Source organism: Parambassis ranga, chromosome 1 (genome assembly GCF_900634625.1).
Source record: "Parambassis ranga chromosome 1, fParRan2.1, whole genome shotgun sequence".
In the NCBI taxonomy this organism is placed as follows: Eukaryota; Metazoa; Chordata; class Actinopteri; family Ambassidae; genus Parambassis; species Parambassis ranga.
In genome coordinates this window covers 25738046-25761679 of record NC_041022.1, presented here as the reverse complement: position 1 = coordinate 25761679, position 23634 = coordinate 25738046, and the positions used below count along the sequence as shown (strand labels likewise).

Below are 23634 nucleotides of genomic sequence, written 5' to 3'. Positions count from 1 at the left end.
TCATTGAAAATTTTGAAAATGTTTTACTTAAATGTGTAAGATTATCTACTGATGACACTTCATATACAGTCAAAGACAAACTTCACTCTGTCATAATAAAGTTCTCCAACACTTATCAAAGTGCCTGGCCAGCCATCCACAGAAGACCCTTTAAATGAGCCTGGGTCTGCTCAAAGTTCATGTTACAGCGAGACAAAAGACATTAGACATAAAAGATTTTATTATCATTGCACAGCTGCACCACAACACCAAGTTTTAGAACACCCACATTTTTACATTTTTATTGAAAATTGTGCAGTTTAATGTATCATTGTCCAGTAATTGTCAAGTATAAGACAAATAAACAACTGAGGTGGGAAGTCATGGAATCAATTTATATTAAGCTTCCTTGAGGTCACTCATAGGTTTCTGAAGCGGAAACCGGCATTGTTATATGGCATGCACACACGGTCACACTGAATTACTGCATTGATGCAGTAATGCAAAAGGAACCATAACCAAGTGTGAGTGAACATACATGAATATACCTTTCCGAAGGCCACTATTTCTAGATTTAAAAATGCACTTTTCAAATTGAACTACTAAATAAACAAACTTTTCCACAAACATTCTAGTTTATTGAGATGTACTTGTATGTTACCTGACCAGATTGTCATCCTCCTCATAAACCATTATAGAGTGTATACAAACCCCTGCTAAAGCGTACTGAGGCACAGGTGAGAACTAGGACCTGAGCAACTTGCTCAAACATCTGCCGTCCACCACTTTACTGTTCCATAAAATCATCTCTGCATGTGGACTGGCTCTTCTGGCATTTTTATCTCAGATACTAGAAAACACTGAGCTCAGTTGTTACAGTCAGATCAGTATGCAGCCCATCCATGTAACGTGTGACTTGACTCCCACATCTTCTATCTTCTTTTGGTACCTCCAAATCCTGACAAACACAGATGCTAATCAGCCAGCTGTCAGACCTTTATATAACAACTCCTCTTTAAGAAAATTTCTCTGGTAATACATTTGAATATCATATATATATATGTATATTTTTATTTTAATATCATTACAAAACATTTTTTTAAGTTCTCTCAAGAATATTGAGGGCATGGACTTAAAGGTAGGGTAGGAGATTTTAAAAACTCAGTGAGAGTCAGCCAGATTTGGAAAGTAAACACACGCCCCTTTCTCTGGGAGCTCACCCCAAAGCCACGCCTCCCAATCACATGGATGCGCATCACCTGAAGTCTGTGACTTCGGCCATCATGCACGTACCTCTCTGGTGCGCGCAGAACAGGAAGAGAGTGACAACCAGCCAATACTCCACGCAGGGTCGTCCCGGAGGATTGGCTGATGTTTTTAGTGTTTTATAGCTTCCATGATGATTCATATTCTTCATTTTAATGCAAAACTGCCGAACTAATTGGTTGCTATCGGATTATAAAAAGAAGTTACACTAATTTAACAGAAAGTGCATCAGAATGAAATCTCCTACCCGACCTTTAACAAGGAAGGCCTGTAACTAAAGAATGCCTTGTTCAAAATAAAACTGTTGGATAGAAACAGCATGGCCACTAGGGTTAACTAGCTTACAAGGCTACAGTATACAGTTGTCCTAACCCTGTCACATACCATGTACCACTTTTCCATCTTGCCTCTAGTGTTAAAGGTATAGTTTGGTTACGCACGGTGTCTGTGCTCTTTGTTCTTACTGATCCGAGTCAGGAATGCAGAGCGAAATTATGGGTGACGTATATAAGAGGTATGTAGTAGGAGTGCCTCTGTAGGTTTCAGGATCAGTTGCATTCCAATAATCCTTCCCCCACCCCATACACACAGTCAATAAAAATACCAATGCATTACCATAATTCAGCTATTACCTGAAGCAGTGCGTGTTCCAGAAGAAGAGGAGGGATCTGTAGTATGATGTCTGTTGTTCATAAAACCAGAATGATCAGAGTTGTAGCTCTGGCTTCTGCAAAGCAACCACATAGCACAAATAATCTGAAGTCTAAGAGCGAAATGTAAACAGAACAATGTCAGGATGAATTTTATATCTTCTGTTCTCTGTCCCCACTCCTGTTTACTAACCTCTGTCGACCAAAGAGATATCCCAGTACTCCTCCAGTTCCCATTGCTGTCCAGAAGCCTCCACCCATACTAGGAGCATCCTGTCTTCCTGGGTACGCTTGTCTGTAACTGCCATAATTTTCACTGTGGAAACCATAGCTTGTGTTGGTCCCTGGATAGCCTGAATAAAACAAAATTAGAGAAGATTTTAAAGTGTCCTATAGCGGTACAAGCTGGATAAAGGAAACAAGCATGGCAATCTGGTAGCAGCATGTGTTTTCCATGTGATGAGCAAACCATTTTATCAGCTACCTGTGAAGTCAGGTTTGAATCCTGGGGGAGGTGGTCCTGCTGAGGAGCCATAATAATTATCTCTGGGAAAACCAGCTGTTCCACCATCTTGCCCCAGTGGGACTGTGTTTCCACTGAGGAAGAGCTTGTAGACACTGTATGCTAAGAGCAGAAGCACGGCAACCACTAGCAGGCCTCCTAAGTCATTGCTGTGTGAAGGGAATGAGCTCTGCTTATACGAATGGCCTTTTTCAGAGAAACCGCTGAAGAAATTTGACATAAATCCTCCCACACCTGAGACCAGATGAAGAGAAAAGAGCATTTTATGAAATGTTTTTGCATACATAAATAACATTATTAGGTCCATCCTCCTACCTCCAAACCCACTGTGAGAGCCCATGCTGCCCTGAGCCCTCCTCTTGCCCTCTTCAGTCAAATCCATTGTGTACTCCAGTCCACAAGAGCCCTTCAGGATGTATGCATCAGCAGGGTGGCTGAAGCCCTCACAGCTCACCTCAATGTGACCAAATCGGTATGCATTGTCCATATCAGTCCTGCACTCCCACTGTGATGAGAAGGGAGGAAAACGACAGTGACCAGTCATTCTAAACTGTTCCCTTGCTACTACAAAATAATAGTGAACAGTGAGAACATTTAGACAGCCTGTAAATTGCCTTGAGATGATCTGATACTAAAAATTAAAATCCCTGACCCTAATAAAAATGAACTGACAAAATAAAAAAACGAATCATTAGCTGCTCAGTGTTTCCCCTAGGTTTACAGCTTGTGTGTGTGATAGACAGACACCAACACAAACACTTAAACTAAGCATCAATTGTTAACAATTGTGTTTTTCTTTTTCAGGTGGTAGACATGCGGTTCTGACGTGCACATGTGCTCCACCATGTAGAGACAGACATGCTGTCATGTAAATGCCCCTAATAATTATAGGGGAAACACTGCTGCTGCTATTGTAATAATCAATGCATCTGATCATCTACAGCAGCTTCCCACAACACCTTCTCCTTTACCTGTACATCCACCCCATCCCAGCCTTTGTTAACACACTGCACCACGTCCGGGATAAAGGCCTGGCAGCCTGCTGATCCTCCAACACACTTCAACTGTGGAATAGGGCTGGAGCGCCGTGCTGTGGTGTAGCGACTTCTATAAAGAGTCAGTACCTGGATGTCCCGGAGCAGCACGCTGTCTGTGGAACAGAAAGAAACAGATGTGATTCCCTTAGAGCAGCGGTCCCCAACCTTTTTTGCACCACGGACCGGTATCATGTAAAACAATACTTTCACGGACCGGCACAGAAAAAAAAGTGCATAAAGAGACAACTTACTCTTATGCTTAATTAGTGGGATCCTTTGAGCTTTCTCAGCAATGAGGCGGTCCCATCTAGGGATAATGGGAGACATGACACCCGAAGTGTGTTTCTTATGTCCAGTCCACTCCGTAATTTTGTTTTGGCCGTCATTAATTGCTTCAGTCGTTCTTGTTCATGTTTTCTTCCATGGCTCGTCTTTTAATGCAGGGTGCTCGGTCTCGCAGTTTTGAAGGCTTCGTTGCCTCATTTGCGAGTCTGTCGCCACATCACTCAGAGCGGACTGGGTGTGTGAGAATCACCTGTTGCAATAAATCCGTATTTTAAATAGGACTCCTGATATAGTCTTTTAAATGCGGGTTTCTTTTTCTTTGAAGGGGTAGGCTCCTCTTCTTCTGTCTCCTCATTAGGCCTTTTCCCCTTTCCGAAGAAGCTCTCCAAAGACGTTTGTTTTTTATTCATTTTTGCTGCTTGTGGGCTTAATTTTGGGACGCCGTATCCCGTGACCGAGACAAGCGTCTGGGCAGGTGCTTAAAGGCACAGGCGGATGAATCTGATCGATTTATAAATGAAACAGCTTTCAGACTCAGATAATGAATAATATATGTTTTGCTCAGTCTTTCTGTGCGGCCCGGTACCAAATGACCCACGGACCGGTACCGGTCCCCGGCCCGGTGGTTGGGGACCACTGCCTTAGAGTATATAATCATCAATGTGTGCTGCAGAGAGAGGGGGTGTTTTTGGAAATAGACTGTTTTACTCTGTGGTACTGCAGTCTTGTCACTCTATTTCAGTTTTGTGTGTGTGTGTGTACGTATACAAACATGATACAGAATCATTTGATTGTGGTAAGCACGCAAACCTCAGATGAACTACAAGATTTTTTTTTTTTTACAATATGCCATTATTCATCAAACATGGAGGTCCTGTGGCGACAAAACAAGCCCAAGGACTGATGATCAGCAGCACCTGCTGCAGCTCAACTAATTCAATCCTATGGACTGTTTTACACACAGAGGGTACTAAATTTTCAACATGACTGTATACTCTGTTTGAATTAAACACACTGATGCTTTAAAGTCTTATTATGACACATTTATGTAGCTATCTATCAATAAAGTCCATATCCTCAGTAATTTATGGTCGTATTAAACAACACCACTGCTCATGTGTCAAAGTAAATAATCTTTGTTACCATGATCCGCTGTGATTAAAAATAACACCGACTAAACACTGTAATGCTTTTTTACGTAACCTGGAATGCTTCGAGCGGAAGTGATAGATCGCTGACAGCGGTCCTAACGCTTTCACAAACACAGCAACTGCCGGGTTAACACGAGTAATCGATCATCTGATTAAAATACAGAAGAAGTCAACTAAAGTAAGACTTACCGCCATTCAGACTCTCGATGTGTCCCACCGACAACAGCAGTACAACTGCAATTAACAGCTTCATTTTCTTGCTGCGTATTGTTGTAAGAGACTCGACTGTACTGTTTTCACAAATGGCGGCCTAACCACTTCCTCCTCCTCCGTTCTCCTCCTCCTTCTTCGTTGTTGGCAAAATGATGATTGAAACGTTAGATGCAAATTACAAAGCAAAGTGTTTGGGCCTCCTCAAGAAGTTTCCATAGATACTGACATCAAGCCAGAGGCGTAGCTACCAATATATCAGAGTGCCCCCCCCCCCCCCCAAAGAATTAGAGTTGTTTTCAGCATTAACCCATATTATGAGGCCAGGTTAGCCCCTGTTAGCCTGCTAGCTTCAGCCTCACCTAGCCAGTGAACAGCCACCTGCTCCTATTCTTATCAGCAAGAATAAAACACATGTGATGGACCGTCAGGACACAGTGGAGCATTATATGAACAGGGAAACACTGATGTAGCAGATGAGGCAGGGCATCATTATAAACACATCCACAAGGTTTGTTGTGAATTCAGCAGTTTTATAAGCAAATAAAAATAAAGACATGCATTTTTTGTAAGTTAATATTTTTAGTGTTTCAGTATTATCTGCATTAAGCAGAGTTTGGTTCACGGTCCAACAACTTTTTGAAACTAAGATGATGAGAAGACCACTGTGTTAAATCAACATGCTGATGTTATTTCATTGATAAAATCTATATATTTTAAAGCTCACTTATATTTGTTGTCAATTAAAAAGTAAAGCACAGTCTGTCTCTTGATATTTGAGGTTGATTTTGAGAGTGAGCAGGAGGCAGGGCCATCATGTAGGGCCAGTGGAGGAAGTTCTATTGCTGAGGTGAGTGATGACGGGAAAATTATCAGGTGGACATGAGGGAGATTTGCCAGTTTTTTGTCTCTGTAAATCAGAGAAGACCTCAGATATGGAGGGTTTGTATAATCTGTTAGTGTAGTGCCACCAGTATGGTTGACACCGTATCAAGCTATAATCAAAGGCTGCCCTCATGAGCAATGCCTTTCTTTTCTTGCCTTAACTCATCCCTAAGCCTAGTATTATTATTACTAGTGTTATTTCTGACATGTCAATGTGTTGACATTAGATCAACCAACCAATGTTTTACAGCCAGCATTCGAGGTCATCTTACTAGCAATGAGGGTTTACATTTAAATTTGAAAATAACTGAACTCCACTTGTTACATTTATGACTGAACAACAACACAGAAAAACACAACAAAAAAGTTAATGACTTTATGTCAGCTTCATTTCAATAGCAGCTCAGTCAGTAAGTTCCCTTACCCTCTTACTTTACTTATAATTTGAGGATGTGGGATAGTATTGATTTACTGAAAAGCCACTCTAGCTCATCACTTTAACAGAGACAACACAGTGGTAGTAATAAAATCATGTTTTTATTTTTGCAATCAGCCACTATCCAGCCCATCCTAATAAACCTCTGATAAGTTATATATTTACAGTATCATTCACAAAATGAATCATAATCATCTTCAGAAAGAAGTCTATGTACATTGTACAAAACATCGCATACATCATCATCCATTCACCCAAAACCTATTTTCTCCCTTCAAAACAAAGAGTATGTTTTGTTTTCCCCATCACCCCATTCAACGCAAGCCTGTATTTTTCTTACATTTTCTGTCACAGTAAACTGGTCAGTTACTGAATAACTCCAAAAGACTATCTGTAAGGCAGTCCTCTAAAGCATCTCAGTGTCTATAGAAGTCTTCACTTCAAAAATGATGAGAATGATAAAAGGAATTGAGTTGTGCTGTTCATTTTAAAGCATATGTCAATAATAGCTGAGAAGGTTTGGAGGAATGAGCACTGATGAAGCTAAACATAGAAGGACATCTTTCCTGGTTAGGCAAATGCGTGCAATTTCATCCTATGTATTAGATTACAGCATTAACTTCAAAGTACAGGGGAACTGGGATAATTATTGTAGCCTGAAAGACCAAACCTGACCTACAGACCACAGGAAGCATTATGCCAGCAAGTATATATAGGAACAGTTCACCTCAAACACACTGATGATGCAGATGAATCCTCCACCACTAAAACGTATTCTTTGGTAACTGAGTTAATCAATTTGGCAGTCAATTGAAGGCCTAACGGGAGCATGACAGTAAACAGTTTGACTTGGAGAAATGGTTGAAAAAAGACCTGAAAGCCCGACAAAAGAGATAGAAAGACACAGTGTAAACACAGCCACCATAAAGGACAGAGCCCAACATGCTTCCCTTTCAGTGTTCATTCTGAGGATCATTGACTTCAGTCTCTATCAACAAGTTCATCTGCTGTTGAGATTGACTGTGTGTCTGTATTATCCAGGACTACACTGACAAAGGCATGTTTTAGTCTAACAACCAGGTCAACCATCAAATTAAAGATGTACCGACACTGGCCGCTATAAAAAAAAATTTAAATGATGCATTTCTTGGCGTTTGTCCTCATATTCCTTTCTCAGTGGTCTTCATACTGCCACTATGTTGTTCATCTCCCATTTCTGAGTGGTTTTACTGGTGTCACAGTCTGATATGAAGACTTTATGAAGGAGGTCGGAACGATCAAGACATTTCCCTGCAAGGGATGAAGAGATAAATACTGTCACCATTAAGAATATACATTTAATCTTCTATGTATGTATGTATGTCTATGTTGCCTCAGGACTTTGGTAAGAGTGATGCTGACAATGTGATCTGTGGCTAACTTGAAATTTGTCAACAGGCCTCATCTAGCACTAAATGTTCTTGGGCCCTATCATGCTGAACTTGCATTTAGTCATATAAAAACAAAGTAATTTTAATTACTTTAATAGGTAAATATCCTTCTGAAGCTGCATTCAAGGTCATTTTAAATTTGCTGAAATTCTTTGTGCAAATTGATGGTGGCTGAAAAAACTTGCAATTTAAATTCTGTTTACTTCCTTAAATTCCATGTTACGTGTATCATCACACTTTAACACTATAATTTTAATTCTTTACTATTCTAATTTGTTAACCTGACACTAAAAAGTTTGCACTTTTAAAAGATGGTGATTGGACATAAAAATAGAGCAGATTTTACCTGTTGGTACGTGAGTAAATCGATGGAGATCCTGGACAGAAAAGATAAGATAAGATAAGAGAGGAACAGTCACAGTGCCTGTAAACTGACCAGTATACTGTCTGTACATAGTGGGAAGCAGTGCAATATGAAAACACAACTAATATTTAGATAAGCAGGAGGGAGAATGTGTGTGTATCTCACCTTGAAGTACTTCCACTCAGTGTGCTGGTTCTGGTCACAGTGTGTGATAATGACAGCTGAATCTGCTCCTTTAGTCAGGCACTGGTCATACTGCATCAATTGGTTGGCTTCATTGATCCGGAACAACTACACAATGTACCAAGAAGCCAAACCAGGTCATATTATCAGCCCTGTTAATTCTTCAGGAAATGTCTTGCTCAGACACAGGCCTAATTGTAAAATCTACCCACTTTGTACAAGGAAATACCTGGGACAATGTCCATCCCTAGTGATCCACACATCATCTGGGGTCTGTTAAAGGAAACAAGACCCTAGAAGAGTTTGATTACACTAAAATAAAGAAGACTTCTAACCCCACTAAATGCATTTCTTTGTTCTCTTTGGAGGTATTTTCATCGAAGCAGAGCTAGTTTGGGCTCTAGATTCTGACCTTTGGGTTGGTCTGTGCTGGAACATGAAAACACCAGGATTTTAAGCTGGAAGCAGGTGGCATCAGTGAGCCTTCTCACAGATAAAGGGTGCTCTATCAAACACTAATTTGGAACACGTATTTACCAGGCATTTCTCTTAAATACAATTTGTATGTACCATCTTAAAAAAACCCATCAATTATCAAGTATTACCAGATGGACACTGATGTTCTGTTAGTAAAATCTCCTTATTATTATTATTTTATTTGATAAATAATATATTTGATCTTCACTTGCAGTAAGCAACACAGAAAGTGAGGTGCTGATTGATTACCTGGTTGCCCCCCATCCTGTGGCATGGGCCTATTTCTACATTCCCTCCATTTGTATGTCCCATACTGTCAATGCAATAACTCGTTTCAAAGCCTCGAATCTGCACACATAATAAAAGATATTTACATTTTTTATAATAATCAGTCTAACAGTTATAAAAGAAACTGTGTGTGTGTGTGTGTGTTTGCCTACCTCCCCCCACTCTACGTTTTTAGGAGGAAGTGGGTAATGCAGTGGAATGTCATAAGCGATTTCCTCCATGAACCATTTGAAACTTTTGCATCGATGTTCCTCTCTGTAAAAAAATCCAAAAGCAAAAAGTCAGCTGATAACATTACGTTTCTTTATAACAACAAAAATCAGAGGAATTTTTAATCATGTACAAACATCTGAAGTTACATTTGAATAAATAAAATGTACACTATTTTCATAACTTGAATAATTAGCAAAGAAAACTACTGCAGTAGTGTATAATTGCACTGAGAAGACTAAAAGGGAGGAAACCATAGAGCCTCTGTGTGGGTAAATAGGAGCCACAGTACATAAATGGAAAATTGTTTGCTTGCCAGTGAATCCCATTTTGTTTTATGTAATATTCAGATATGGTGTGTGGATGTGTGTTAATCTGGCAAAATACATAATTCTGGCCAGAGCTGCAAATTTGGGAGATTTGGCTAAAGGGGGGATCTTTTGATGAGAAAAACTTAAAACTGTAGTGTAGAGTGAATTTCCCCTGCGGGGGACTAATAAAGGATTATCATATCTTATCTTATCTTAGAGGGAACCTTCAGAGAGCAACTTAACATGTGGAAATGTTAAATTAATTAATTAAAAGGCTTAATAATTCTGCAAATGTCTTAGAAATAAATATTAAGTATGTTATGCATCTGTACCTGAAGTGCTTAAGATCACTTATGTCTCCATATGCTAGTGTGAGAGTTTCAGGTCGGCTGGCATAAAAGTAGTCCTTGTATTCGTCCCACCAAACCTCCACTACACGAACATAGTTCTGTACACAGAGACACACAAACAAAGCGAAACAGCTACGCATCATTTCCTCTGCTTATAATCATCTGAAATACCTTCAAACCCATGCACACCCAGTGGCTTTTGTAACCCTACTATCCCCTGATATTTAATGATTGAGACAAGATACCACTGGCACAAATATGCTGACAAATTAATTATTCAACTGCTACAGCCACCAAAAGGAGTAATGTTGTAATGTAATATTGGCTGCTGTTTCTAGCTCCTTTTTAGCGACTTTTGTATGACAGTTTGAAAAGCAAGCAATTTTACCTTTAGCGTGGGTGAGGATCCAACATGTGCAGGTGGAGGGTTGCCTTGCCATCCCTGAAGTCTGTAGATATGGCCAACACGAGAACATGGAACAAACAGCAGCTGGCCACCACACTGCCAGATCTACATAACCATACACAGTTGTTTATTATTTGTGCAGGGAAGCCATTCTTAGTGTGTACAAACTGGACTAATTCATGTCTACCTTGTATGATATTTCAAAATTCTCTCCTCCCCATATTTGTAGACCAGGATCATACAGACCCAGCTCAAAAAAGAAGTCTCTCTCTATAGCAAATAGACCTCCTGCCATGGCTGGAGACCTACAAGGTACAAAGATGGACATGCATCCACAAGCAGAAATTCAGTCATGTGTTTCACTGTAAAGTTCAAAAACGTTCTTCACATTAAAGGTTATCTAAAAATAGCTGCCGGTACATCAACTTCTTTAGGTATAACTGAACATCAGACATTTAAACAGCCAATATCTATTTAAACATTGACTATGACACTGAGCAAAGTATAAGCCAAGAGAACAGCAAGATGTGATGAATTAAAAGTGATCAGGGAAAGATGGGGGTGACGGTGCCCCGGTCCGAACCCAATTCACACCAGAAGCTCCCCGGTAGACCCACAAAAAAGGGTCCTTCCATGTGAAATCATCCAGCTTCAGGCACATCAGCCAGATGGCCCCCTCAGATATTTTTCAGCCATTTTTAGGCATTTATCACACCCAAACTCTTCGGGATTTTCTGATTCTATGGGAAAAGTTATCCCTATGCAGCTAACACCAGATTCCTTCATGCAACAGTGGCCATGCAGTAAAAGCTTAAACTTGGCCAAAAACAAATCCACCAAAACTCCAAAAATAACTTCCATTTTAACGGGCTGTATTTTCCAAATGGTTACACTCAGACCTAAAACTAAAATAATATCGATAGATCAGTGAATTTTTTGGAAAAATGTCTGAGGGGGCCGTCCGGCAGCCCTGCATGATGTCACACGGAATGACCCCAGAGGTGTGTGTGCACACGTTGACAAAAATAAAAACTAGTCATGTGCAGGTCACTGTTATTGTATTTGACTTAAATCAACTGTATCAGCTATTTTTTCTCCAGTTTTGAGACCCCACTTGATTACAAATTATTTCTTTGAAAACATATAGTGTGATGACATAATTTTTAATTTAAGGATATGAACGCTGCTTCTACTGTGGAAAGTTTACACACACCAGTCATTTGTAACCGGCCTCAAGGCAAATGTGTATGCCTACATGTGATACAGTCCTCGTGCTGTAGCCATTTACTACACACGTTTTATAAATTAACTATTAAACATTAAATATTTTTCAGTTGTTGCCTTGCAGTAGAGGATGATCCTTCAATATTTTTACTATCTTCCTAAATGACATTATGTTTTGATGATGAGTTGATATGCTTGCACTTAAACCTAAATATATTTCCACATATAACACCAAAGCGGCAGAGCACAGGTGAGTACTGTTGTTACTGACAGATCATTTCAACCACCCAAAACTGGCATGCTATTAATTGAGTTATGAACTGACCAACCTTATCCAATATAACTGTGATCTGCACATCACTTAATAATAATACACTTAATAATACTCATTAATATTCCACATTTAAATATCTAAACAAGATTACATTAAATTCAGTTCTGAGCATTTTTGTGTTTTTTTAGGCTACTAAAAAAGGCAAATTTCAGATGATGTCTTTTCTTTTTTTTTTTTAAACAAATTAGTCAAGCAGCAATAGTGAGATATAAGAGATGGTCCAAGTTAGTTGAGACACTGTCAACTGTGTCAATAATGTCCAGATTAGTCAGGAGACATATGTTTTCTGTACCTATATGGCTCAGTCAGAGATTTTCTGCGATTTTTTTCTCTGTCTCCCAGAGGAACTCGCTTCCAGAGCATACTCCAATCCCATGCTCCTCTAGCAAAGCCATCGCTGTCTCCGCCACCCTGGGGCTCGATGGTGAACCTCTGGCCATGGATGGAGTCGATCAGAGGGACCGTACAGATCGTTCTGACAGAGTGGGCATGGGGCATGCATACAAGACGCATGGGGAAAGAAGGTGTAGGGGTGGTGTACATGAAGGGCAAATACAGACAGGTGTGCCAGTGGAAACATAAAGACATGGGGTGGGGTGTCACAGACCAAGACAGAGTGACATACAGTGTAGGATAGGACAGGTGGGATCAAGGGATAGGAGATGGAAGAACACACAAAAACAGGGATGAGTTATAACGTGCAGATTGCCCTGTATGTGTACCGGTAAGGCTGGGTGGTATGTTTTCTCTTGGTCTTCTCTCTCTGGCTAAGTGGTACTCTCTTCCAAAGAAGGCTCCAGTCCCATGCTCCTCTAGCCAGGCCATCTTCATCTCCACCCTGCTGGGGCTCCATACTGTACTCATTACCATCTATATAGTCTATCAGTGGCACTGTACATGCTGTCCTACATGCAGATGTAGACAGAGGCACACATACCTGTGATTCCATTGATGTACGTATCAAACACAAGCCTTGCATCTAAAACTTATAATACAAGAAACAGTCCCTCAGGCTATTTAAGGGTTGTTGCTCACATGTGGGGAAATCATATTGTAGAAGCTGGGTGCTGTGTTATTGTCAGAGCAAAGAGTTTATGTAAGGGATGTTTACTTGCCACTATGGCCATACATTTTTAATTATATCATACAAAGTCTTGTTAAAACCAGACTGTGTACTAAAAAACATGCTGTTCAATAGGCCTGCCCCACTACACCAATGAGTGATGTCTGTGACAGGTTTGTTTCTTTACTGCTACAGTACAGAAACAAACCTGTTAGCACATAGGGCTGGGTGATATGGCTTAAAAATAAAATTAAGTAGTAACTATATGGTAATTGGACTCAAAAAATGTACCAACAGAAGGTTATTGATATACCGTTACTTTGTAAAGAAGCCTATAATTCCATTAGAGAGCCACCTTCAGAAATAAAACTTTGACAGATAATACGTGAATCTGAACAGTATGTTACCTGTCTTTTGAAATAGGAGCAACCAGTGGAGCATACCAATTGACTCCAACTTCACAATGAGCATCAAGGTAGATCAACACCTACAAATCAAATGATATCTGTGATTCTTGTGTGTTTTATGAAAAATTGATATGCAGCGACAGTAAAACAGGAGCAGTAATATCAGATACCTGTCCTTTAGTGGCTTTCTTGGCTCCAATACTTCTGGCCTGTATCAGTCCTTCTCTTTTCTCATTCCTGAAGAGTTTTACAAGACCATTCCACTTCTTGATGTATTCCTCCAAGCGTTCCTTGAGATGAACTACGCACATGCACAGAGACATACACAAACACACACACAGTGTACCAATATTGGTTTGAAGGGCAGTAAACCTCTTATGCATACTTGTGAATGATACAGACTACCAAAACTGGTTGATTCACTAGTAAATACAGTAAAGACCTTTGTTGCTGAAGTCATCTATCATGACAATCTCAGCCAGATACTTCCTTGGAGTCCTCTTAATGACACTGTGGATGGTTCGCATCAGTGTAGACCAGCCTTCGTTATGGAAGACTATCACCACACTGGACGTCATCAGTCTGTCATCATAATGCCAGTACTTACACCTGGGGGGTAAGAAGATTGTTGGGGGTACCATTAGAAATTGTGCTGTGAGGCATAAACAAACTCCACCTTCAAGATTCAACTTAAAACCTTGCTATTTAATGAAGCACCAGTTATTCTATGATGCCATAGTGTGCTAGGGCCAACAGTTATACAATAGCAAAAACAAGTATGTAAACCCTTGGAATGATCAATTTTCTGCATTAATTGTCTTAAAACGTGTAACCCCTTCAAGTATCACGCAGCTCAACAATTCTTGACAGTATGTCTTCACAACAGCAGATGTAGCTATGACATGATTTAAAACCCTTAGACATCGTCTTGGCTATGCTGCTATAGACTTACGGTGGTGGGGGATCCCAACATGATCTTTGGAGCAGTATTATTTATAATCCAGTGTTTTGTGTCATTAACTGAGTCCTGAGCCTCCACGGCTCCATGTTGAAAAAAAAATTATTTGATTGTAATGTGTCTTTGTATTAGGCAAATCAACATCTATCTTATCACTGTGCCATTATTTACTTGGGTAAAACGAGTGAGAGAGAAATAAAGAATGTAGCCAATAGTAGTTCCTAATTCATAATTCAATAGCTCCAATTATTAGCAGCAATACCTTGAAGTATTGGATGACTCTATCTATCTATCTATCTATCTATCTATCTATCTATCTATCTATCTATCTATCTATCTATCTATCTATCTATCTATCTATCTATCTATCGAATGATGAACTCCAAATTGTTTGGAAATGGCACTAAAAGAGGGGGTACTAACTTGTGGACATGACTGCACATGCTGTCTATGTTCTTCTCCTCCCTCTCCCCATTTTTCTGTCCTATCTACCTCTTCTTCTACTCCTTGACCCAGCAAGCCATCAGCAGGATGGCCCCCATAAAGCAAGGGTTACATGCATTTAATCATCTTCAGAAACCAGAAGCAGCCTTCCACAAGAAAATAAGAATAATAGAACAGATGTACTTACTCTTCATGGCGTATATCGCTGATTGTTCTGTCCAAGGAGATCATATCACTAGCCACCATGTTGAAGCCAAACTCTTTGATGGAAGCCTGGATAGAGTCTTTATACTCTGGACCTAAAACAAATGGTTTAGCTCCCTCTCCAGGACCACTGGGGACCCCTGGGGGTTCAGGTTCCTTAGGCTCAAAGTTACCCAGGATACCCTTCTTCAGAACTGGGCTAGTATAGGCATGTGTGTGAGGCCGGAATGTCACATACTGCTGCTGGATCACTTGCTTCTGATTGGGCTGCTGGTCAGAGACTTGGGGATGGTTGCCACCTCCTAGAGAAAAACCAAAACCAAAAGACCAAAATATGAAAGAGTAGTAATGATGCTTATCTGCCAAAAACTGTTACCAATAAAATAACCAAGATGTTTTATAGTGTAAATTGTGTAAAAAGCACTACCTTACAAAAGCTGTACATTTATTATGTACTTTATTAAAACTTGCTAAAAGACCAGTCAGCATTACAGACCTGCTTTAGCCACAGTCAATTATAGTCTACATAAGAGTTTCTGGAAGCAGATTCCATTCATGGGATGTTATAAAACTGTGTATCTTACCTTGCTTGAGTCTGATGGAATTGAGGTCGACTTCTACCCCCTCCACATGAGGCCAGGGCACCACAGGTTTAAACTGGTCAACTAGGTCATCTTTGGGCAACAGATTGTCATCCTGTATGATGTATGAAATATAACAGAGGGCGTTGTACACACATAAAGAAATGAATGACTAAATATAACTAGGAATCGCGACAAGCAAGAGGATACAACACATTTGTTCAAATAAAAACACACATGTGTATCAAATGATAAGATTAATGACAGCCTTCTATGAGCAGTTGTTAACTTCAGGGAATCAATACAAGTTGCTTAATTCTCTATGGGTGTCTAACAAACACTTGCCCACACAGCTTGTAGAATCTGGTGACTACATATGTCTCCCCGTGTATGTTAGCTCTATAGTTTTAGGGCCTGCGGTAACAGCTCACTAAAAGTGACAATAAAAAAAGCTGAAAGCTTGTGATATTAGATATAAGGTTACATGGCCATCCTTGAAGGTATACACCTTGTCGGGAATGAAATCCCCTTGTTTCTTCTGATCACCTTCCCGATCCCCGTTGGTTTATGAGGAAGGAGCGGATAAATTCTGGTCTCAAGATTACAATTTATTGAACAATGAGGCAGATTCTGAGTCACAGAGCTCTGGGTTGTTGCACACAAAAAACCAAACAAGAACAACACAAGAACAGAACAACCAACAAGAACAACCACGCAGCAACAACGACTGGACTGGAATTCACACATTGATGCCCCTGTCTGCCAGCCCACAGGGGCATCTACTGCAGACCCTGGGTCAAACAGTAAATAGACCATTAGTGTTTACTGCCTAATAAGGTGAAAGCTTCATTTCCTTCAATCATCATTCAATCTCATAGGTTGTGAGGTCGATCTAGGGGTGACCATACACTGAGCACTCAGGGGAAAAACACATTCCTTTAGAATCTGGCTTTTATCAGGTCAGAGGTGCTGCTGTCCTTAGTCTGAATTTATGACCATCTCTTACCAACTGGAGCTCCAGAGAGCAGAAAAACAACTGATCTCATCTGCCACAGCCTGAACTGCAGAAAACAAAGTTATATGACACACAATAAAATTACTTAATACATTCAGTATCCTCGAATTACTTTTACTTCCTAACACATAATCACATTATTGAGTGATAAACACTTGAATACTTCATGTTAGGGACACACTTCTATATATGTGAACACACACTGCATGTTAACACCGTGCAGAATAAATTCTTTCACCCTTCAACCTGTGGCCAAATTGCCCATACTGTGACAATTGTGGGTGCGTTTTAAGTAGTGATGACAAGTTATCGGACAAGTTATGGAACAGGTTTAACTTGGCCTGTGACAATCGGATGCATGCCCTTTTAAAGCAGCCTGTAAGAGTCCCGTCATTACTTCGTAGAAGTAGAGTTAATACCATCATCAGACTATGAACACATATCACAACTAAGCTAAACTCCAGCATACCTTCCATAGATTCGCAGCAGAAAAATCGTTTATCAAGTTCTAACAGGTTAAATTGAGCAAGTGCTGCGTAAATTAAACAATTAAAACACACAAATCCCTCTGTGGTGACTACTTTTAATCGCGTGTCTAGACATTATCTAATACAACAAAAAGATTGCATGAGCTGTGAAGTTTTCCAATTACGGTAAGTTCCGCCATTTAGGGAAGCACGACTCCAACATGGTGACATATGCGGATGTGTATCCTGGTTTGAACCATATGATTTTGGAGTGTACGTTAATGGCATGGTGCAAAAAAACGACAACGTAAGCTACTGTAGAGACCGCAGACCGTATGTAATGTAGACCAATATATAATCACTGTTTACATGTATCACCGCTAGCCTCAGTATCAAGCTAGGAGTCAATCTCCATGACAACCAACGTGAAAATGCCAGAATAAACGACTTTTCGTGTTACATCCGAATCAAACACAAGTACTGCTTCACAGATGTAGGCAGACTTCTATGCATTACTGACAATTCAGTACATTCTGATATGAAGTAATGAGGTATGGCAGCGACTGTACCGCTGGCTTTACTCTCCTCTGTTACAGTTTACAGTAAGTGGTTTCTGCTGCTAACTTACCCTTTTTTTAAATGGGTTTTCGTCACTGGGTTTCGGTGACAGAGAGGACCAGAGTACCACCAGACCAAGAAACGTCCCAATAACGAGCAAGCTTCGTAGAATAAATCCCACTTTTAACCTCATCGTGGAAGCTCTTTCACGGTTTACCGCTCCTAGCAAGGGCTAACCGGCTACCTAGGCAGCTAGCAACACGGTAGCGCTGGCTATTTTAAGTTTAACTACACGGCCGATAACTCTACGGCCACGTATAATGCTTAGTTATGTGTCCGAATGAAAGAGGGTTCTCCTCCCCTGTTGGTACCACCGAATACTTCTTGACAGTTTCTTCCCTAACTCGCTGCTGCTAAGTCTGGCACTGCTTCACCGTAGCAGCCAAACCCCTGCGCCAGTGTAGCACTACCCTGATGGGCAGTGCAGGCGGCCGCGTTTATTTAGTCCACTTCCCCACGCCGGGCTGCCACACAAATACAAGTGCCCTACCCTAATATTACATTTATTTCCTTGTATTTTAGTATAGTTCTTCTCATCCCATTTGTATTAATTCTAATTGTGTCCTACATTTACTGACAGGCAGAAGGGTTACCTACTGGCCGCGGACCACACAAACACTGTCTGACAGGTTTTTCAGTATTGTCATAACACAAATGGAAAGAGAGAGAGAGAGACATAACAAATGGGCTACACACAATGTAAAAGGCATAGGTAGTTATACATTATAATGCAACATTACAATGATACAAAGACTGACAAGTGTATGTCATTGGGCCATGGCTGTACAGATTTCAGACTGACAACACTGTCAACAATGTCAGATGTAGCATTTAAAGGTTAAGCAAGAGTGAATGCATGTTATGTGAGGTGGGTCATTTATTATTTACTTTTTCTAATAGAGATTATGTCTGAATATTTACAACATCCCATTAGATAACAGTACCAGTGACTCGACATTTTAAAGAATTGGCAATACAATTTTTAATGAATGAGGAGTACAGTCTCCAACAGAGAAGGATGTCTGGGGTGTTTTGACATTGTTGTAGTAGTCAAACAGTCATGATATGTTCGCCTGAAATGCTGGGATTGGGACCTCCAAACTAGGGTTAAAAAGGCAATTTCAGTGTCATGCATGTGTATCCATCATCCTATGTGTGTGCCAGATAGTGAGTGAGCAGGGAAGGTAGAGGAAGGAGAGGCAGTAGTTTGAGCCTGGAACGCCCCAGCAGATTCCTAATCTGGAGACGACACAACTGGCAGAGACCCCTCGGTGTCACTAGAGTGAAACAGAGAATAGGTACCTCTTACTGTTGTTACACAGTTTAGATGAATTTGGTTACATGCATTACTGCAACTGCAACTTTATTTAAAACGCACAAACACCCAGATTGACCAAAGTGCTACATTAATCGAATTACTGCGGAGGCAGATAATGCAGTACCTTCAAATGCCAGCAAGAGCTGTTGTGTTTTTCCACCAGGATGTGCCAGCTCCACAGGCCGCTGATTGTTACTGTCCCTAAGGTGCACATCAGCCCCATAATCCAGTAACACTGAGACCTGGTCTGCACTGTCCTGTCTCACAGCTGCATGCAGGGGAGTGTCACCTCCTCTCCCTACATTAACATTGGCTCCTAGAAAAGGAAAAGTGGAGAGAAGAGAAGTAATATTACAATATAACTAATGTAATTTGCCATTACATACAATAATAGCAATATTTGGGAACTCTATAATTCATTTGAACTATGTCAGTGTAGTGAGGACTCTGAGTAATTGTATGTCATCAGTTATTTTTAAAAGATACACAATCTTGAAATACTTCCTGAAATCTGACTCTACAGAAGAGATGTGAGATACTTACTTTTCCAATTTAAATATACACAGACAGTATAAAGCTTGCTCCAAAGTCCAATTTCTAAATTATGTTGTTTTTTTTCTGTCACTCTCATTAAAACAAAGGAACAGTCTGGGTAAAAGGCTGGTAGGCCATTCCTCTGCTGTCTGGAAGCAGCAGGTGGAGAACTTGCTTTCATGTGACCTTGCACTCACAGGGTGGCATCAAGTTTGCCACTATTGCCAGATGCAATCCAATACAGTGGTGCTGTCCCTGATTGTACTCTGTTGGTATAATCACAGTTTTCTGAAATGAGCTTGTCTATCACTGAAGAGGGGTGTTGATCTGAGGCAGCAGCCAATGTGACTGATTGTTGCAGTGAACTCTGTAACAAACAGTCACATACAGAAAACCTATCAATTTTAGACAAAATTAATGGTGGCTCTAACACTGCTCTAACACACCTTTGTGCAGCAGAATCTTTGTACAGTCCATGTGTTGGTGTAGACAGCTCACATACAAGGCAGAGCCTAAGTGGGGTACTTCATAGTCTGGATCTGCTCCATGTGACAGCAGGGACTCTACACACAGGCTATTACCTGCACACAGACACACACAAAAATATGAAACATTTTGAAACTTAAGTAGTCAAATGCTGCAGTATAACTCTTAACCTGTTGCTTTTGACTTTGTCATGCCTGGTCTTACAGAGCAGTGCTCTCATTGTAATTTCCTACCAGGATGTGACCCTTATGCTATAGTTAAACATCACAATATGAGCTTTAAATGCCATTTACTCTTGGAATATGTATAATTATTATTCAAACAAAAATATAATGTCTGCACAACTGACAACTCCACAGTTTGCTGAGATTCATGGAAGGTACCACGGTGTGCAGTTGGAAAGAGAATTTATAGCCCCCATATGAAAATGGCATTCTTTTTCAAACATACCCCACATTCTGTTTAATAGAGCAAAGAAATGTACATATACATAACATACTGTTATCTACATATTGTTTAGAAAGCTAACATTATTTTAAATTGTCCACATAAACAAATTATTTCTCTTGTCAATTTTTGTTTGACAGCAGCCTGAAGTCACTTAGTGTGGGATTCTTACACCTCCACATTCTATAGTCTCCTGCCATGGACCCTGGTCTTTAATACACTCCACAGATTTTCACTTTGGGCCAGGGCTTTCTGCAGGCCAGTCAATAATGTTTGCTCTCCTGGACGTAGTTTTTCACTAGGAGAGACGTATACTTCGGGTTGTTGTCAGTTTGGATGAGAAAACTTGTAAAACCAGGTTTTGCTGCCTTCTGTCTTCTGACACTTTAATTCCAGATTTGGCTAAATCCTTCCTAGTGTTATGGCAGTTATTCTCTTCCTTCCTCTACCAGTCTTGTTCCTCACTTGTAGGACCTTACAGGGTCACTCAGTTGAAGCATAGACTACATAGTATCATTGCATAACAGTGATTTGTACTGTGGGTAAACAAAGATGACAGTTCTTTAGGAGGCTACTAATACTCACCCTGGTAGTTTTTGGTTTGTGTGAAACAAAATCTGTTATTCTGAGCAAATTAAAGTAATTGTTCTCTTTTCAAGGAAAATACTATGGTAAAACCGTTGAAATGTACTAAAATGCATTAAACAGAATGGGAAACATTTGAAAAAGAATAACATTTTCATAGGGGGACTCAAATATTTGTCTCCAATGTATACTTACCTCTTTTGCAGGCTTCATGCAAAGCTGATGGGAAATGTGTGTGAGGTGTGTAGAGTTGAGTTCCATTCTGCAGCAGCAGCTCCATACAACCAACACTTCCAGAGGTACAGCAGTTGTACAGGGGAGTGACGCCATCTATGGTAGCAGCATTTACCTAGACACACAAATATGAGCAATTGAAAATGTCACTATATCAGATTCCTATAATACTTAAAGGAATCATGCATAGTCAAGAGTAAAACATACATTAGCTCCAGCATGTATCAATGCTCTTACACATGCTACATTTCCTGACAGACAGGCTTCATGGAGAGGTGTCACATGGTCGATGGTGACAATGTTGGCATGATATCCCTAGAAAAGCAAACATTTTGTGCCTTTATTAGAGATACATATGGCTTTTAAATTAGTCTTGCTGTTTGCACTGTTTCAGTCATTTCAAAAGCAGTTTCTCAGATTTTTGTAAGAAATATGTTGCACTATGAAAAGAGCACAATGAGTGTTTAATAGTATACCTGGGCCAGAAGAGTGCGCAGGGCTAGTAGGCGGCCCTGGGAAGCTGCTTCATGGAGAGGTGAACGATCTGCCCAGGATCCTGTACATACACACATCTTATTAAGAATGTAAAAGAAAAACAGCAACTCTTTATTATCATTATTTGTGTTGTTTCCCCTTGTGTTTTTTCCAATGTTCCCATTAATATGCAGGGTTAAAAAAATCTTAAACTTTTGGCTCCTTAATAATAATAATAATAACTAAGGTTTTTGTTTTTGCTCCTAAAATCCTTAGGAATAGAATGACATTACATCATGCTCCAATACAACTGTGAGGAACCTTGGATTCATTTTGACAAGGACGAGTTTTTCTGCTTGCATATTTAGGAGGTTTCTCAGATGGCTTTCTTCCATCTGCACAATATTGCTAAGACCACAAGCATCCTGTCTATAAACTAGTACAAACTGCTGCAGCGAGAGTTCTGATGGGAATTAGCAACAGAGATCATATTTCTCCCATGTTAGCTTTTCTTCACTGGTTCCCCTTCTTCTCTTTACCTAGAAGGGCCTTAGAGGCCAACCTTAATAATATTACTAAAATAATTAATTAATTCTCAGAATTTCCCAAAGGCCAAGCCTATCAGCCACCTATCCTATTGATCCAGCTTACAATTTTGTTTTGAGCAGTGGACAAAGCTCAGCGTTTTGCTGAACCAAAGTGTAACAGAGCCTATACACTTTTTAGAACTATAGTCATCGTGGGTATGGATAAAGCCATAGCTAGAGCAGGCTTGAACCCTCAGCCACTGTCTTTAGCCGAGTTGCCATAGGACTACACTTCTGTTAGACTCAAATTTGCGCTACCCTTGTCTTAGCAGCCTCTCCACTTCTCTCCTCTTTACCTATAACACTTAGCTAATGCAATACCAGCTGTAATATCGGTAAGAGCAACATTACGTTTTTAACTTGTCCTTTTACAACAATAAACTGCAATTTTCTGTTTTTTGTTCATTTTTGAGGCATGTTCCTCTACTTAAATAGTTCCCACATTTGAGCCTGATCCTGCATATTATTCTTATTATAGTGTTTATGTTTGTGTATTTAGCTAACAATATACATTTATACCACATTAGTGCTCCACCCATACTTCAGTGGGCAAACTTTAAATCAATCAACTACACTAAGAAATATTTATATTAATCTGCTCTGAAAAGTGTTACTGTGACCAGGTTCTGATCTGTTAACACACTGCCACTAAAAAAATCTAAATTCTACATAATTATACTAACATTGCCACACATTGTAACATAACTATCTGGTCAAAACAGCATGGTGGCAGAATTACTCTGCAGTTAGTGCTGCCTTTCCTAAGCAGTAGACACACTGATTTTTTAACATACCTATATCTCCATCTCCCCACGGCACATCAAGCCATTGGTATATATAAGACATTTCAAATAAATTCGTACTGAACGGATCTTCAGACCTTCTGCTCGTCCTTACTATATAAGAGGAGTTGATTACCTAACCACACGACACCACTAAAAATAACTACTGACTCGACAACTGTCGATGTATAATGTAAGACCTCACAGGAACTTAAGAACCTTTTGCCTTTAACAGTGTGTGCTGACCTTGGCTGATCAGGATTCCCCAGCAGACCCTTTTCCTCTCTTGTGAGTGTTTGCATTGTTGGTCAGACTCTGCACCTCTTTTTCTGGACACCTCCGGAGCTGCGGACGGAGCCTCAGACATGTTCACGCTACGGTTCACATGCGGTTCAAAACTGCACTGACTGCAGAGTGAGCGCAGAAAAGCA

The 23634-nt window shown here is 40.1% G+C and overlaps 3 protein-coding genes across 6 annotated transcripts; all 3 read right to left on the bottom strand.

Annotated features, from left to right (window-relative positions):
* Positions 1 to 198: 198 nt before the first annotated feature.
* Positions 199 to 5338, bottom strand: saraf (store-operated calcium entry-associated regulatory factor). 2 transcript variants are annotated; one of them, XM_028402246.1, is made up of 7 exons: positions 5081 to 5337; positions 3390 to 3568; positions 2734 to 2923; positions 2380 to 2652; positions 2089 to 2248; positions 1878 to 1972; positions 199 to 937 (listed from the first exon to the last, which is right to left on the bottom strand). In XM_028402246.1, the coding sequence occupies exons 1-7, from the start codon at positions 5142 to 5144 to the stop codon at positions 912 to 914; spliced, it is 987 nt and encodes a 328-aa protein (XP_028258047.1). In that variant the 5' UTR covers positions 5145 to 5337; the 3' UTR covers positions 199 to 911. The 2 variants fall into 2 exon arrangements, with proteins under 2 accessions (XP_028258047.1, XP_028258054.1); XM_028402253.1 differs by lacking the exon at positions 2380 to 2652 and having other exon boundaries at positions 5081 to 5338.
* Positions 5339 to 6504: 1166 nt separating this feature from the next.
* Positions 6505 to 18324, bottom strand: galnt7 (UDP-N-acetyl-alpha-D-galactosamine: polypeptide N-acetylgalactosaminyltransferase 7). Of its 2 annotated transcripts, none has more exons than XM_028400006.1 (15): positions 17767 to 18324; positions 15660 to 15771; positions 15059 to 15377; positions 13912 to 14078; positions 13640 to 13770; positions 13470 to 13549; positions 12722 to 12904; positions 10629 to 10746; positions 10424 to 10546; positions 10018 to 10133; positions 9317 to 9419; positions 9126 to 9224; positions 8382 to 8507; positions 8199 to 8229; positions 6505 to 7712 (listed from the first exon to the last, which is right to left on the bottom strand). In XM_028400006.1, exons 1-15 carry the CDS (start codon positions 17887 to 17889, stop codon positions 7606 to 7608), a joined length of 1938 nt encoding a protein of 645 aa, XP_028255807.1. In that variant the 5' UTR covers positions 17890 to 18324; the 3' UTR covers positions 6505 to 7605. The 2 variants fall into 2 exon arrangements, with proteins under 2 accessions (XP_028255807.1, XP_028255799.1); XM_028399998.1 differs by lacking the exon at positions 12722 to 12904 and adding an exon at positions 12292 to 12474.
* Positions 18325 to 18456: 132 nt separating this feature from the next.
* On the bottom strand, positions 18457 to 23634 carry LOC114432174 (ankyrin repeat and SOCS box protein 5-like). Of its 2 annotated transcripts, none has more exons than XM_028400017.1 (7): positions 23450 to 23634; positions 21837 to 21916; positions 21568 to 21675; positions 21322 to 21475; positions 20055 to 20189; positions 19199 to 19390; positions 18457 to 19033 (listed from the first exon to the last, which is right to left on the bottom strand). In XM_028400017.1, the coding sequence occupies exons 1-7, from the start codon at positions 23568 to 23570 to the stop codon at positions 18906 to 18908; spliced, it is 918 nt and encodes a 305-aa protein (XP_028255818.1). In that variant the 5' UTR covers positions 23571 to 23634; the 3' UTR covers positions 18457 to 18905. The 2 variants fall into 2 exon arrangements, with proteins under 2 accessions (XP_028255818.1, XP_028255829.1); XM_028400028.1 differs by lacking the exon at positions 23450 to 23634 and adding an exon at positions 23216 to 23350.